This window comes from Coregonus lavaretus (genome assembly GCF_964263955.1).
Source record: "Coregonus lavaretus genome assembly, chromosome: 23".
NCBI classification, from domain to species: domain Eukaryota; kingdom Metazoa; phylum Chordata; class Actinopteri; order Salmoniformes; family Salmonidae; genus Coregonus; species Coregonus lavaretus.
Window position 1 is genome coordinate 309,756 of NC_140010.1, and position 15,209 is coordinate 324,964.

A 15,209-nucleotide genomic window follows, 5' to 3' on the forward strand; every position below is an offset into this window, starting at 1 on the left:
ACAATCTGGACCCTTTCTTTCTAAAATTAGCCGCCAAAATTGTCGCGACCCCTATTACTAGCCTGTTCAACCTCTCTTTCGTAACGTCTGAGATCCCCAGAGATTGGAAAGCTGCCGCGGTCATCCCCCTCTTCAAAGGGGGTGACACTCTAGATCCAAACTGTTACAGACCTATATCCATCCTGCCCTGCCTTTCGAAAGTTTTTGAAAGCCAAGTTAACAAACAGATCACCGACCATTTCGAATCACACCGTACCTTCTCCACTATGCAATCCGGTTTACGAGCTTGTCATGGGTGCACCTCAGCCACGCTCAAGGTCCTAAACGATATTATAACCGCAATCGATAATAGACAGTACTGTGCAGCCGTCTTCATCGACCTGGCCAAGGCTTTCGACTCTGTCAACCACCGTGATTCTCAGATCCACCGCTACGCAGACGACACCATTTTGTATACATCTGGCCCTTCATTGGACACTGTGTTAACAAACCTCCAAACGAGCTTCAATGCCATACAACACTCCTTCAGTAGCCTCCAACTGCTCTTAAACACTAGTAAAACTAAATGCATGCTCTTCAATCGAACGCTGTTTGCACCCGCCCACCCGACTAGAATCACTACTCTCGGCTGGTCTGACCTAGAATATGTGGACAACTACAAATACCTAGGTGTCTGGTTAGACTGTAAACTCTCCTTCCAGACTCACATTAAGCATCTCCAATCCAAAGTTAAATCTAGAATCGGCTTCCTATTTCACAACAAAGCCTCCTTCACTCATGCTGCCAAACATGCCCTCATAAAACTATGTAGTCTATCACAGTGCCATCCGTTTTGTCACCAAAGCCCCATATACTACCCACCACTGTGACCTGTACGCTCTTGTTGGCTGGTCCTCACTACATATTCGTCGTCAAACCCACTGGCTCCAGGCCATCTATAAATCACTACTAGGCAAATCCCCGCCTTATCTTAGCTCATTGGTCACCATAGCAACACCCACCCGTAGTATGCACTCCAGCAGGTATATCTCACTGGTCATCCCCAAAGCCAACACCTCCTTTGGCCGCCATTCCTTCCAGTTCTCTGCTGCCAATGACTGAAACGAACTGCAAAAATCTCTGAAGCTGGAGACTCTTATCTCCCTCACTAACTTTAAGCATCAGTTGTCAGAGCACCTTACCGATCACTGCACCTGTACACAGCCCATCTGAAATTAGCCCACCCAACTACCTCATCCCCATATTGTTATTTATTTTGCTCATTTGCACCCCAGTATCTCTATTTGCATATCATTCCAGTGTTAATACTAATTGTAATTATTTTGCACTATGGCCTATTTATTGCCTTACCTCCATAACTTACTACATTTGCACACACTGTATATATATTTTCTATTGTGTTATTGACTGTACGTTTTGTTTACCCCATATGTAACTCTGTGTTGTTTTTGTTTTTACCGCACTGCTTTGCTTTATCTTGGCCAGGTCGCAGTTGTATATAATATATAAATATAACAAGTTGTAAATGAGAACTTGTTCTCAACTGGCTTCTTACCTGGTTAAATAAAGGTGACTTTTTTTTGTACAAAAATAAATAAACTCACCTCTCAGTCTCACAGTACTAACTTTGCTCTCCTCAACACTCGAGCAAGCTAGTCTTCCTCCTCCTAACTGAAACCTGGCAACAACCTGGTGATTTATTTTCTCTTAACCAAGCTACTCCTGCTGGTTATGTCTACCTGTATCACCCCGCTCCACCCCACTGTACTGTACAACTCTACGATCTAAATAACTCAACTGTCTCTCTCTACGGTCTCCTCATTTCAATACATTGCCTATAAACCATCCTGCTCCATGACCCCTATCCTTGTGTACTGTCCTCCTAAAGCTAATGAATTGTTCCTGTCTGAGCTACTCACCATAGCTGTCCACTCTCCCCCTGCTGTGGGGTAGAGTGGTTAAGAGCGTTGTGCCAGTACACGAAAGGTCGCTGGTTCTAATCCCCGAGCCGACTAGGTGAAAAATCGGCCGATGTGCCCTTGAGCAAGGCACTGAACCCTAATTGCTCCTGTAAGTCGCTCTGGATAAGAGCGTCTGCTAAATTACTAAAATGTCAAATGTAATGCTGTCTGTTGCTTGGCGATGTGAATATTCACATGGACTCATCAAACTCAAAACTTGCCTCTGATTTCATTGCAGTTCTGGACTGTTTCAATATTACCCAACATGTCAATGTTCCCAGTCACATCAAGGGACATATACAAGACCTCATCTGCTCTGTTGACCTCAACCTCCTCCCTGTTCCCAGTGTCTGACCTCAACCTAACTCATATGACCTCCTCCCTGTTCCCAGTGTCTGACCTCAACCTAACTCATATGACCTCCTCCCTGTTCCCAGTGTCTGACCTCAACCTAACTCATATGACCTCCTCCCTGTTCCCAGTGTCTGACCTCAACCTAACTCATATGACCTCCTCCCTGTTCCCAGTGTCTGACCTCAACCTAACTCATATGACCTCCTCCCTGTTCCCAGTGTCTGACCTCAACCTAACTCATATGACCTCCTCCCTATTCCCAGTGTCTGACCTCAACCTAACTCATATGACCTCCTCCCTGTTCACAGTGTCTGAACTCAAGCTTCAGTGACAGGTTCTTCAGACCAGCTATTCTACAGCAAGTCTAACAGTTGAAAAGCGCTATCTAAGTGCCTTGTATTATTATTATTGATCAGGTTCTGTCTGTCCTGCCTGTGTTCCAGACAGCAGATTGACCAATCAGGAAGCTTTATACAGCTTATTGACCAATCAGAAAGCTTTATACAGCTTATTGACCAATCAGCATCTTTCAGTGGCTGAGTGGAACAGATCCATTATATGTATTTGTCACCTTAAAACACAAATAACCAATAATGCACATCTCCTTCTCATACTAAGCCTCTACTCCTCGACAGACATAAACCCACATCGACCCCTAAATCCTAAACCATACGCACTGACAGGATTCAATAGGTAATCAACATGACTGTGTGTGTGTGTGTGTGTGTGTGTGTGTGTGTGTGTGTGTGTGTGTGTGTGTGTGTGTGTGTGTGTGTGTGTGTGTGTGTGTGTGTGTGTGTGTGTGTGTGTGTGTGTGTGTGTGTGTGTGTGTGTGTGTGTGTGTGTGTGTGTGTGTGTGTGTGTGTGTGTGTGTGTGTGTGTGTGTGTGTGTGTGTGTGTGTGTGTGTGTGTGTGTGTGTGCGTGTGCGCGTACCGTTGTTGTTCTGTGTGCTGCCCAGCACCAGAGCAGGGATGCCGGCAGCGGAGGATGAAACCCAGATGAGAATGTTGATGATCTTCGCTTTCACAGGAGTTCTAAAGTCCAGAGCCTTGACCGGGTGACACACAGCTACATATCGATCCACTGACATCATGGTCAGAGTGAAGATGCTGGTGAACATGTTGTAGTAGTCTATACTGATAAACACCTTACACACCACCTGGAGGAGAGGATCATTATTTTCCATAGAAATGTGCTTTATGCCATTTAAAATCAGCTCACCACAGGACAGGCAGAGTAGGTTATCTACCAGACATTATGCTATTGAGGTACAGTATTCTGCCACCTCTCCAAAAGGCCAGGAGTTGAGCAGGTAGTCAGGACTCTGAAAGATTTAGAAGTTAGGGGTTAGGGTTACCTCTCCGAAGGGCCAGGAGTTGATCAGGTAGTCAGTACTCTGGAAAGGCATGGTGGTGGTCACGAGGGCATCGGCTACAGCCAGATTAAAGATGTAGATGTTGGTGGCCGTATTCATCTTAGTGTACCTGATCAGACAGAGATAATAGGACTTTATTAGTGGTGTACCTGATCAGACAGAGATAATAGGACTTTATTAGTGGTGTACCTGATCAGACAGAGATAATAGGACTGTATTAGTGGTGTACCTGATCAGACAGAGATAATAGGACTGTATTAGTGGTGTACCTGATCAGACAGAGATAATAGGACTGTATTAGTGGTGTACCTGATCAGACAGAGATAATCAAATCAAATCAAATCAAATCAAAATGTATTGGCCACATGCGCCGAATACAACAGGTGCAGACATTACAGTGAAATGCTTACTTACAGCCCTTAACCAACAGTGCATTTCTTTTTAACAAAAAAAGTAAAATAAAACAACAACAAAAAAAGTGTTGAGAAAAAAAGAGCAGAAGTAAAATAAAATAACAGTAGGGAGGCTATATATACAGGGGGGTACCGGTGCAGAGTCAATGTGCGGGGGCACCGGCTAGTTGAGGTAGTTGAGGTAATATGTACATGTGGGTAGAGTTAAAGTGACTATGCATAAATAGTTAACAGAGTAGCAGCAGCGTAAAAGGATGGGGTGGGGGGGCAGTGCAAATAGTCCGGGTAGCCATGATTAGCTGTTCAGGAGTCTTATGGCTTGGGGGTAGAAGCTGTTGAGAAGTCTTTTGGACCTAGACTTGGCACTCCGGTACCGCTTGCCGTGCGGTAGCAGAGAGAACAGTCTATGACTAGGGTGGCTGGAGTCTTTGACAATTTTGAGGGCCTTCCTCTGACACCGCCTGGTATAGAGGTGCTGGATGGCAGGAAGCTTGGCCCCAGTGATGTACTGGGCCGTACGCACTACCCTCTGTAGTGCCTTGCGGTCGGAGGCCAAGCAGTTGCCATACCAGGCGGTGATGCAACCAGTCAGGATGCTCTCGATGGTGCAGCTGTAGAATTTTTTGAGGATCTGAGGACCCATGCCAAATCTTTTCAGTCTCCTGAGGGGGAATAGGCTTTGTCGTGCCCTCTTCACGACTGTCTTGGTGGGTTTGGACCATGATAGTTCGTTGGTGATGTGGACACTAAGGAACTTGAAGCTCTCAACCTGTTCCACGAAAGCCCCGTCGATGAGAATGGGGGCGTGCTCAGTCCTCTTTTTTTTTCCTGTAGTCCACAATCATCTCCTTTGTCTTGGTCACGTTGAGGGAGAGGTTGTTGTCCTGGCACCACACGGCCAGGTCTCTGACCTCCTCCCTATAGGCTGTCTCATCATTGTCGGTGATCAGGCCTACCACTGTTGTGTCGTCGGCAAACTTAATGATGGTGTTGGAGTCGTGCCTGGCCATGCAGTCATGGGTGAACAGGGAGTACAGGAGGGGACTGAGCACGCACCCCTGAGGGGCCCCCGTGTTGAGGATCAGTGTGGCAGATGTGTTGTTACCTATCCTTACCACCTGGGGGCGGCCCGTCAGGAAGTCCAGGATCCAGTTGCAGAGGGAGGTGTTTAGTCCCAGGATCCTTAGCTTAGTGATGAGCTTAGAGGGCACTATGGTGTTGAATGCTGAGCTGTAGTCAATGAATAGCATTCTCACGTAGGTGTTCCTCTTGTCCAGGTGGGAAAGGGCAGTGTGGAGTGCAATAGAGATTGCATCATCTGTGGATCTGTTGGGGCGGTATGCAAATTGGAGTGAGTCTAGGGTTTCTGGGATAATGCTGCTGATGTGAGCCGTGACCAGCTTTTCAAAGCACTTCATGGCTACAGACGTCAGTGCTACGGGTCGGTAGTCATTTAGGCAGGTTATCTTAGAGTCCTTGGGCACGGGGACTATGGTGGTCTGCTTGAAACATGTTGGTATTACAGACTCAGTCAGGGACATGTTGAAAATGTCAGTGAAGACACTTGCCAGTTGGTCAGCACATGCTCGGAGTACACGTCCTGGTAATCCGTCTGGCCCTGCGGCCTTGTGAATGTTGACCTGCTTAAAAGTCTTACTCACATCGGCTACGGAGAGCGTGATCACATAGTCATCCGGAACAGCTGGTGCTCTCATGCATGCTTCAGTGTTGCTTGCCTCGAAGCGAGCATAGAAGTGGTTTAGCTCGTCTGGTAGGCTTGTGTCACTGGGCAGCTCGCGGCTGTGCTTCCCTTTGTAGTCTGTAATAGTTTTCAAGCCCTGCCACATCCGACGAGCGTCAGAGCCAGTGTAGTACGATTCAATCTTAGTCCTGTATTGACTCTTTGCCTGTTTGATGGTTCGTCGGAGGGCATAGCGGGATTTCTTATAAGCGTCCGGGTTAGAGTCCCGCTCCTTGAAAGCGGCAGCTCTACCCTTTAGCTCAGTGCGGATGTTTCCTGTAATCCATGGCTTCTGGTTGGGGTATGTACGTACGGTCACTGTGGGGACGACATCATCAATGCACTTATTGATGAAGCCAGTGACTGATGTGGTGTACTCCTCAATGCTGTCTGAAGAATCCCAGAACATGTTCCAGTCTGTGCTAGCAAAACAGTCCTGTAGCTTAGCATCTGCGTCATCTGACCACTTTTTTATTAACCGAGTCACTGGTGCTTCCTGCTTTAGTTTTTGCTTATAAGCAGGAATCAGGAGGATAGAGTTATGGTCAGATTTGCCAAATGGAGGGCGAGGGAGAGCTTTGTATGCGTCTCTGTGTGTGGAGTAAAGGTGGTCCAGAGTTTTTTTTCCTCTGGTTGCACATTTAACATGCTGGCAGAAATTAGGTAGAACGGATTTAAGTTTCCCTGCATTAAAGTCCCCGGCCACTAGGAGCGCTGCATCTGGATGAGCGTTTTCCTGTTGATTTATGGCCTTATACAACTCATTCAGTGCAATCTTAATGCCAGCATTGGTTTGTGGTGGTAAATAGACAGCTATGAAAAATATAGATGAAAACTCTCTTGGTAAATAGTGTGGTCTACAGCTTATCATAAGATACTCTACCTCAGGCGAGCAAAACCTCGAGACTTCCTTAGTATTTGATTTTGTGCACCAGCTGTTGTTTACAAATATACACAGACCACCACCCCTTGTCTTACCGGAGTCAGCCGTTCTATCCTGCCGATGTAGCGTATAGCCCGCTAGCTGTATGTTATCCATGTCGTCGTTCAGCCACGACTCAGTGAAACATAATATATTACAGTTTTTAATGTCCCGTTGATAGGATAACCGTAATCTTAGGTCATCCAATTTGTTCTCCAATGATTGAAGATTGGCTAATAGGATTGATGGGAGCGGCAGTTTACTCGCTCGCAGTCGGATCCTTACAAGGCACCCCGACCTACGTCCACGATATCTCCGTCTCTTCCTCATGCGAATGACGGGGATTTGGGCCTTGTCGGGTGTCTGTATGATATCCTTCGCGGCCGCCTCGTTGAAGAAAGAATCTTCGTCCAATACGAGGTGAGTAATCGCTGTCCTGATATCCAGAAGCTCTTTTTGGTTATAAGAGACGATGGCAGAAACATTATGTACAAAATAAATTACAAATAACGCGGAAAAACACACATAATAGTACAATTGGTTAGAGGGCTGTAAAACGGCAGCCATCTTCTCCGGCGCTGTTCGTCACAATAATAGGATCAGACAGAGATAATAGGACTTTATTAGTGGTGTACCTGATCAGACATAGATAATAGGACTGGGGGGGGGGGGGTATACAGAAGATAGCCCTATTTGGTAAAAGACCAAGTCCATATTATGGCAAGAACAGCTCAAATAAGCAAAGAGAAACGACAGTCCATCATTACTTTAAGACATGAAGGTCAGTCAACACGGAAAATGTCAAGAACTTTTAACGTTTCTTCAAGTGCAGTCGCAAAAACCATCAAGTGCTATGATAAAACTGGCTCTCATGAGGACCGCCACAGGAATGGAAGACCCAGTCTTATCTCTGCTGCAGAGGATAAGTTCATTAGAGTTACCAGCCTCAAAAATTGCAGCCCAAATAAATGCTTCACAGAGTTCAAGTAACAGACACATCTCAACATCAACTGTTCAGAGGAGACTGTGTGAATCAGGCCTTCATGGTCGAATTGCTGCAAAGAAACCACTACTAAAGGACACCAATAAGAAGAAGAGACCTGCTTGGGCCAAGAAACACGAGCAATGGACATTAGACCGGTGGAAATGTGTACAAATTGGAGATTTTTGGTTCCAACCGCTGTGTCTTTGTGAGACGCGGTGTGGGTGAACGGATGATCTCCACATGTGTAGTTCCCACCGTAAAGCATGGAGGAGGAAGTGTTATGGTGTGTTTTTTTTTGCTGGTGACACTGTCTGTGATTTATTTAGAATTCAAGGCCTACTTATCCATCACGGCAACCACAACATTCTACAGTGATACGCCCTCCCATCTGGTTTGGGCTTAATGGGACAATCATTTGTTTTTCAACAGGACAATGACCCAACACACCTCCAGGCTGTGTAAGGGCTATTTTACAAAGAAGGAGAGAGATGGAGTGCTGCATCAGATGACCTGGCCTCCACAATCCCCCGACCTCAACCCAATTGAGATGGTTTGGGATGAGTCGGACTGCAGAGTGAAAGAAAATCAGCCAACAAGTGCTCAGCACTATAGTTTGTTAACAAGAAATGTGTTGAGTGGTTGAAAATCTAGTTTTAATGACTCCAACCTAAGTGTATGTAAACTTCCGACTTCAACTGTATATATATATATATATATATATATATATATATATATATATATATATATATATATATATATATATATGGGATGTATAGACAATATGGACAGTATATGGATAGAATATATAGTATATCTGAAGAATAGTATATGTACAGCAATAGTTAAATAGGATAGTCTTTGACTAGAATACAGTATATACATATGACGTGGATACAACAGTATGTAAACATTAAACAGACTAGTCTTCCATGTCTATGTACATAGGGCAGCAGTCTCTAAGGTGCATGGTAGAGTAACCAGGTGGTAGCCGTCTTGTGGGGCAGACCGCACTACCCTCTGGAGAGCCCTGTGGTTGTGGACGGTGCAGTTGCCGTACCAGGTGGTGATGCAGCCCGACAGAATGCTCTCAATGGTGAATCTGTAAAAGTTTGTGAGGGTCTTATGGGCAAATTTATTCAGCCTGCTGAGGTTGAAGAGGCGCTGTTGTGCCTTCTTCACCACACTGTCTGTGTAGATGGACCATTTCAGATTGTCAGTGACGTGTGCGGAGGTACCTTCTCCACTGCGGTCCTGTCGATGTGGATTGGGGCGTACTCCCTCTGCTGTCTCCTGAAGTCCATGATCAGCTCCTTCATTTTGTTGATGTTGAGGGATAAAATGCAAATTAATTACTTAGAAATCATACAATGTGATTTTCTGGATCTTTGTTTTAGATTCCGTCTCTCACAGTTGAAGTGTACATATGATAAAAATTACAGACCTCTACATGCTTTGTAAGTAGGAAAACCTGAAAAATCGGCAGAGTATCAAATACTTGTTCTCCCCACTGTAGGTATTCCTCTAGTCCAGATGGGATAGGGCAGTGTGCAGTGCGATGGCGGTTGTGTCATCCGTGGATCTATTGGGGCGGTAAGCAAATTGTAGTGTGTCTAGGGTGGCAGGTAAGGTAGAGGTGATATGATCCTTAACTAGTCTCTCAAAGCACTTCATGATGACAGAGGTGAGTGCTACGGGGCGATAGTCATTTAGTTCAGTTACCTTTGCTTTCTTGGGTACAGGAACAATGTGGCCATCTTGAAGCATGCGGGGACAGCAGACTGGGATAGGGAGAGATTGAATATGTCCGTAAACACTCCAGCCAGCTGGTCTGCGCATGCTCTGAGGATGCGGCTAGGGATGCCGTCTGGGCCGGCAGCCTTGCGAGGGTTAACACGCTTAAATGTCTTACTCACGTCGGCCATGGAGAACGAGAGCCCACAGTCCTCGGAAGCAGAGGTGGCCCGCGTCGGTGGCACTGTGTTTCACTTGAAGTGGGCGAAGAAGTTGTTTAACTTGTCTATGTCCGCGATGTGGCTGGTTTTCCCTTTCTAATCCGTGATTCTCTGGAGTCTCTGCCACATACGTCTTGTGTCTGAGCCATTGAATTATGATAGAATAATTTGGGAATGACTAATTATTACACTCCACTTTGTGAAATGTGTTAGAATCATGAGACTATAATCTAATAATGTGTGTAGGACCAGTAAAGATTATGACATTGTGTTACTATTTAGCAATGTGAGTAGGAGTTAGGCCAGACAACGAAGGAGAAGAAGGTCTGTTAGGCTAGACAACTTGTGACAACTGTGAAACCAAGATAAGGAAATAGGCCTCCCAATTTAGGGAGGGGAGGAAACCGTTAGGCTTGGAAGAGAGTATGAAACATGTTGCAGGATATGAGAATTATTTATATGTGTACAGGGGAAAAACACAGGCCGCCTAAAGTGGGGTGGGACTTTTCCTCTGATGTGTGTGTATAAAAGATGGACTCTGAACTTGAGAGGGCAGAGCGCTCTCAATGAATAAACCCACTGACCAGCAATTAAGGGGTCTTTGTCTAATTAATTTAAACTAGAGATTTACACCTCTTATTCAAAGATTTTAGAAGTGTTTGACTTCAACCATTGAGATAACAAAATTCTCGTGACAAATTACAACTCCGCTTTGTCTCTGTACTGACGTTTTGCCTGTTTGATTGCCTTACGGAGGGCATAGATACACGGTTTGTATTCAACCATATTCCCAGTCTGGGATATATCTCTCTGGAAGGAGATCCTCGATCTGAGCTCGTCTACTTTATTGTCCAGGGACTGAACATTAGCGAGTAATATACTCGGAAGCGGTGGGTGGTATGCACGCATCCTGAGTCGGACTAAGTCTACTTCAAATTCCTGTTCTCCACCAGTGGCGTCTTAGAGCAGTCCCTGGGATAAGTGGAATTGCCTTGAGGGGTACGAACAAAGGGTCCAATTCAGGAAAGTCGTATTTCTGGTCGAAATGCTGGTGAGTTACCGCCGCTCTAATATCCAGAAGTTCTTTCCGGCTGTATGAAATAATGCAAAAGGACATTCTGAGCTATAATGTGAGAAATAACAAACAAAAAACTCAAAGTTGCTTCGGAGCCATGAACAGGGCGACGCCATTTTGAACCTTTGTTTAACCAAAAATGTGTTTGGAGTTACCTTTGAGTTACCATTGCTATTCGAACTTCCGGGATGGTTATAAGGCCCTCCCCCGCCCTCCTTTCGGCAAATCTGACCATGATTCCATTTTGCTCCTCCCTTCCTATAGGCAGAAACTCAAACAGGAAGTACGGGTACAGGACATTACAAGGTTGATTCCGACCATTCTGCGACAGGTACCGGGAGCTGACGCTGTTGTAGTCCATGTGGGGTCAAACGACATCAGAAGGGCTAGCTCAGAACTTTTAGATTTTAAAGAACTGATTCTAGCACTGAAAGATTCCAAAAAGTGGCCAATCATTTCAGTTCCAGTATTATCGTTGGCCTCAGGTGTGAAAGATTCAGCAGGCTACTGGAATTACACACCTAGCTAAAAGATTACTCTGTTGGAATCACTTTTATAGATAACTTTGACACCTTCTGGTCCATCGAAATAATCTTGGCTCCTGGACTCTGTCCATGCATTACAAGGCTGTGTTGATCATCGATCACCACATTCTTTTGGAGAGACTGGAAACCCAAATTGGTCTACACGGACAAGTTCTGGCCTGGTTTAGATCCTACCTGTCGGAAAGATATCAGTTTGTCTCTGTGAATGGTCTGTCCTCCGACAAATCAACTGTACATTTCGGTGTTCCTCAAGGTTCCGTTTTAGGACCACTATTGTTTTCACTATATATTTTACCTCTTGGGGATGTTATTCGAAAACATAATGTTAACTTTCACTGCTATGCGGATGACACACAGCTGTACATTTCAATGAAGCATGGTGAAGCCCCAAAATTGCCCTCGCTAGAAGCCTGTGTTTCAGACATAAGGAAGTGGATGGCTGAAAACGTTTTACTTTTAAACTCGGACAAAACAGAGATGCTTGTTCTAGGTCCCAAGAAACAAAGAGATCTTCTGTTAAATCTGACAATTCATCTTGATGGTTGTAAAGTCGTCTCAAATAAAACTGTGAAGGACCTAGGCGTTACTCTTGACCCTGATCTCTCTTTTGACGAACATATCAAGACTGTTTCAAGGACAGCTTTTTTCCATCTACGTAACATTGCAAAAATCAGAAATTTTCTGTCCAAAAATGATGCAGAAAAATTAATCCATGCATTTGTTACTTCTAGGTTAGACTACTGCAATGCTCTATTTTCCGGCTACCCGGATAAAGCACTAAATAAACTTCAGTTAGTGCTAAATACGGCTGCTAGAATCCTGACTAGAACCAAGAAATTTGATCATATTACTCCAGTGCTAGCTTCCCTACACTGGCTTCCTGTTAAGGCAAGGGCTGATTTCAAGGTTTTACTGTTAACCTATAAAGCGTTACATGGGCTTGCTCCTACCTATCTTTCCGAGTTGGTCCTGCCGTACATACCAATACGTACGCTACGGTCACAAGACGCAGGCCTCCTAATTGTCCCTAGAATTTCTAAGCAAACAGCGGGAGGCAGGGCTTTCTCCTATAGATCTCCATTTTTATGGAACAGTCTGCCTACCCATGTGAGAGACGCAGACTCGGTCTCAACCTTTAAGTCTTTACTGAAGACTTATCTCTTCAGTAGGTCATATGATTGAGTGTAGTCTGGCCCAGGAGTGTGAAGGTGAACGGAAAGGCTGGAGCAACGAACAGCCCTTGCTGTCTCTGCCGGGCCGGTTCCCCTCTCCACTGGGGTTCTCTGCCTCTAACCCTGTTGCAGGGGCTGAGTCACTGGCTTGCTGGTGCTCTTTCATGCCGTCCCTGGGAGGGGTGCGTCACTTGAGTGGGTTGAGTTACTGACGTGATCTTCCTGTCTGGGTTGGCGCCCCCCCCCTTGGTTTGTGCTGTGGTGGAGACCTCTGTGGGCTATACTCGGCCTTGTCTCAGGATTGTAAGTTGGTGGTTGGGGATATCCCTCTAGTGGTGCGGGGGCTGTGCTTTGGCGGAGTGGGTGGGGTTATATCCTTCCTGTTTGGCCCTGTCCGGGGGTTTCTTCGGATGGGGCCACAGTGTCTCCGGACCGCTCCTGTCTCAGCCTCCAGTATTTATGCTGCAGTAGTTTATGTGTCGGGGGGCTGGGGTTAGTTGGTTATACCTGGAGTACTTCTCCTGTCTTATCCAGTGTCCTGTGTGAATTTAAGTATGCTCTCTCTAATTCTCTCGTTCTCTCTTTCTCTCTGAGAACCTGAGCCCTAGGACCATACGTCAGGACTACCGGGCATGATGACACCTTGCTGTCCCCAGTCCGCCTGGCCTTGCTGCTATTCCAGTTTCAACTGTTCTGCCTGCGGCTACGAAACCCCTACCTGTCCCAGACCTGCTGTTTTCAACTCTTAATGATCGGCTATGAAAAGCCAACTGAGAGACCTGAGCCCTAGGACCATACGTCGGGACTACCGGCCGTGGTGACTCCTTGCTGTCCCCAGTCCGCCTGGCCTTGCTGCTATTCCAGTTTAAACTGTTCTGCCTGCGGTTATGGAACCCCTACCTGTCCCAGACCTGCTGTTTTCAACTCTTAATGATCGGCTATGAAAAGCCAACTGAGATTTATTCCTGATTATTATTTGACCATGCTTGTCACTTATGAACATTTTTGAACATCTTGGCATGGTTCTGTTATAATCTCCACCCGGCACAGCCAGAAGAGGACTGGCCACCCCTCATAGCCTGGTTCCTCTCTAGGTTTCTTCCTAGGTTTTCGCCTTTCTAGGGAGTTTTTCCTAGCCACCGTGCTTCTACACCTGCATTACTAGCTGTTTGGGGTTTTAGGCTGGGTTTCTGTACAGCACTTCGAGATATTAGCTGATGTAAGAAGGGCTATATAAAATAAAATTGATTGATTGATTGATTGTTGAGACAATGACTTATCAATGACCCAAGACCAGCTCATTTAATCCCTACAATTGTGACACTGAGTTGTCATAATGCTCCATCAAATGTACATTATCCCAGGGGCGTTGTCAGACACAATGTAAGTTACTTAATTTACTGCCCTGAATACCTCTGTTGATCCTACAGCTATTGTAGGGCGGCAGGTAGCTTAGTGGGTAAGAGCGTTGTGCCAGTTACCGAAAGGTCGCTGGTTCTAATCCCCGAGCCGACTAGGTGAAAAATCTGTCGATGTGCCCTTAAGCAAGGCACTTAACCCTAATTGATCCTGTAAGTCGCTCTGGATAAGAGCGTCTGCTAAATGACTAAAATGTAAATGTAAAAATATTGTATGCAATGATCATGTGCCTATGCACCAAAGTTACACTGAGGCGGTGTGCCCTAGTAGGAAGTCCACTGTGTGCAGCTCACTGTGCACTATCCATAATAAACCCCATGCAGAGTTGCTGCTGCCTTGGCAGGAACTAATGGGGATCCATAATAAACCCCAGGAAGAGTAGCTTCTGCCTTGGCAGGAACTAATGGGGATCCATAATAAACCCCAGGAAGAGTAGCTGCTGCCTTGGCAGGAACTAATGGGGATCCATAATAAACCCCAGGAAGAGTAGCTGCTGCCTTGGCAGGAACTAATGGGGATCCATAATAAACCCCAGAAAGAGTAGCTGCTGCCTTGGCAGGAACTAATGGGGATCCATAATAAACCCCAGGAAGAGTAGCTGCTGCCTTGGCAGGAACTAATGGGGATCCATAATAAACCCCAGGAAGAGTAGCTGCTGCCTTGGCAGGAACTAATGGGGATTCTTAATAAATAGAAATGCGGGCCCTGTATCTGTTTGGACACACCTACTCATTCAAGGGTTTTTCTTTATTTTTACTATTTTCTACATTGCAGAATAATAGTGAAGACATCAAAACTATGAAATAACACATATGGAATCATGTAGTAACCAAAAAAAGTGTTAAACAAATCAAAATATATTATATATTTGAGATTCTTCAAATAGCCACCCTTTGCCTTGAAGATAGCACACGCTTGTCATTCTCTCAACCAGCTTCATGAGGTAGTCACCTGGAATGCATTTCAATTAACAGGTTTGCCTTCTTAAAAGTTAATTTGTGGAATTTCTTTCCTTCTTAATGTGTTTCAGCCAATTAGGTGTGTTGTGACAAGGTAGTGGGGTATACAGAAGATAGCCCTATTTGGTAAAAGACCAAGTCCATATTATGGAATGAAAAGCTCAAATAAGCAAAGAGAAATGACAGTCCATCATTACTTGAAGGTCAGTCAATTCAGAACATTTCAAGAACTTTGAAAGTTTCTTCAAGTGCAGTCGCAAAAACCATCAAGCGCTATGATGAAACTGGCTCTCATGAGGACCGCCACAAGAAAGGAAGATCAGAGTTAACTCTGC

General features: G+C 45.3%; 1 protein-coding gene across 1 annotated transcript in view; it reads right to left on the reverse strand.

Moving 5' to 3' along the window:
• LOC311098817 (delta-type opioid receptor-like) overlaps positions 1-15,209 on the reverse strand; it is a gene marked incomplete at both ends in the record, with an annotated part of 55,846 nt that overhangs the window by 11,241 nt on the left and 29,396 nt on the right. The window contains 2 exons of the mRNA XM_084139387.1: positions 3,250-3,475; positions 3,674-3,800. Coding sequence (XP_083995513.1) covers positions 3,250-3,475; positions 3,674-3,800 — 353 coding nt within the window. The remainder of the gene's footprint in view (positions 1-3,249; positions 3,476-3,673; positions 3,801-15,209) is intronic.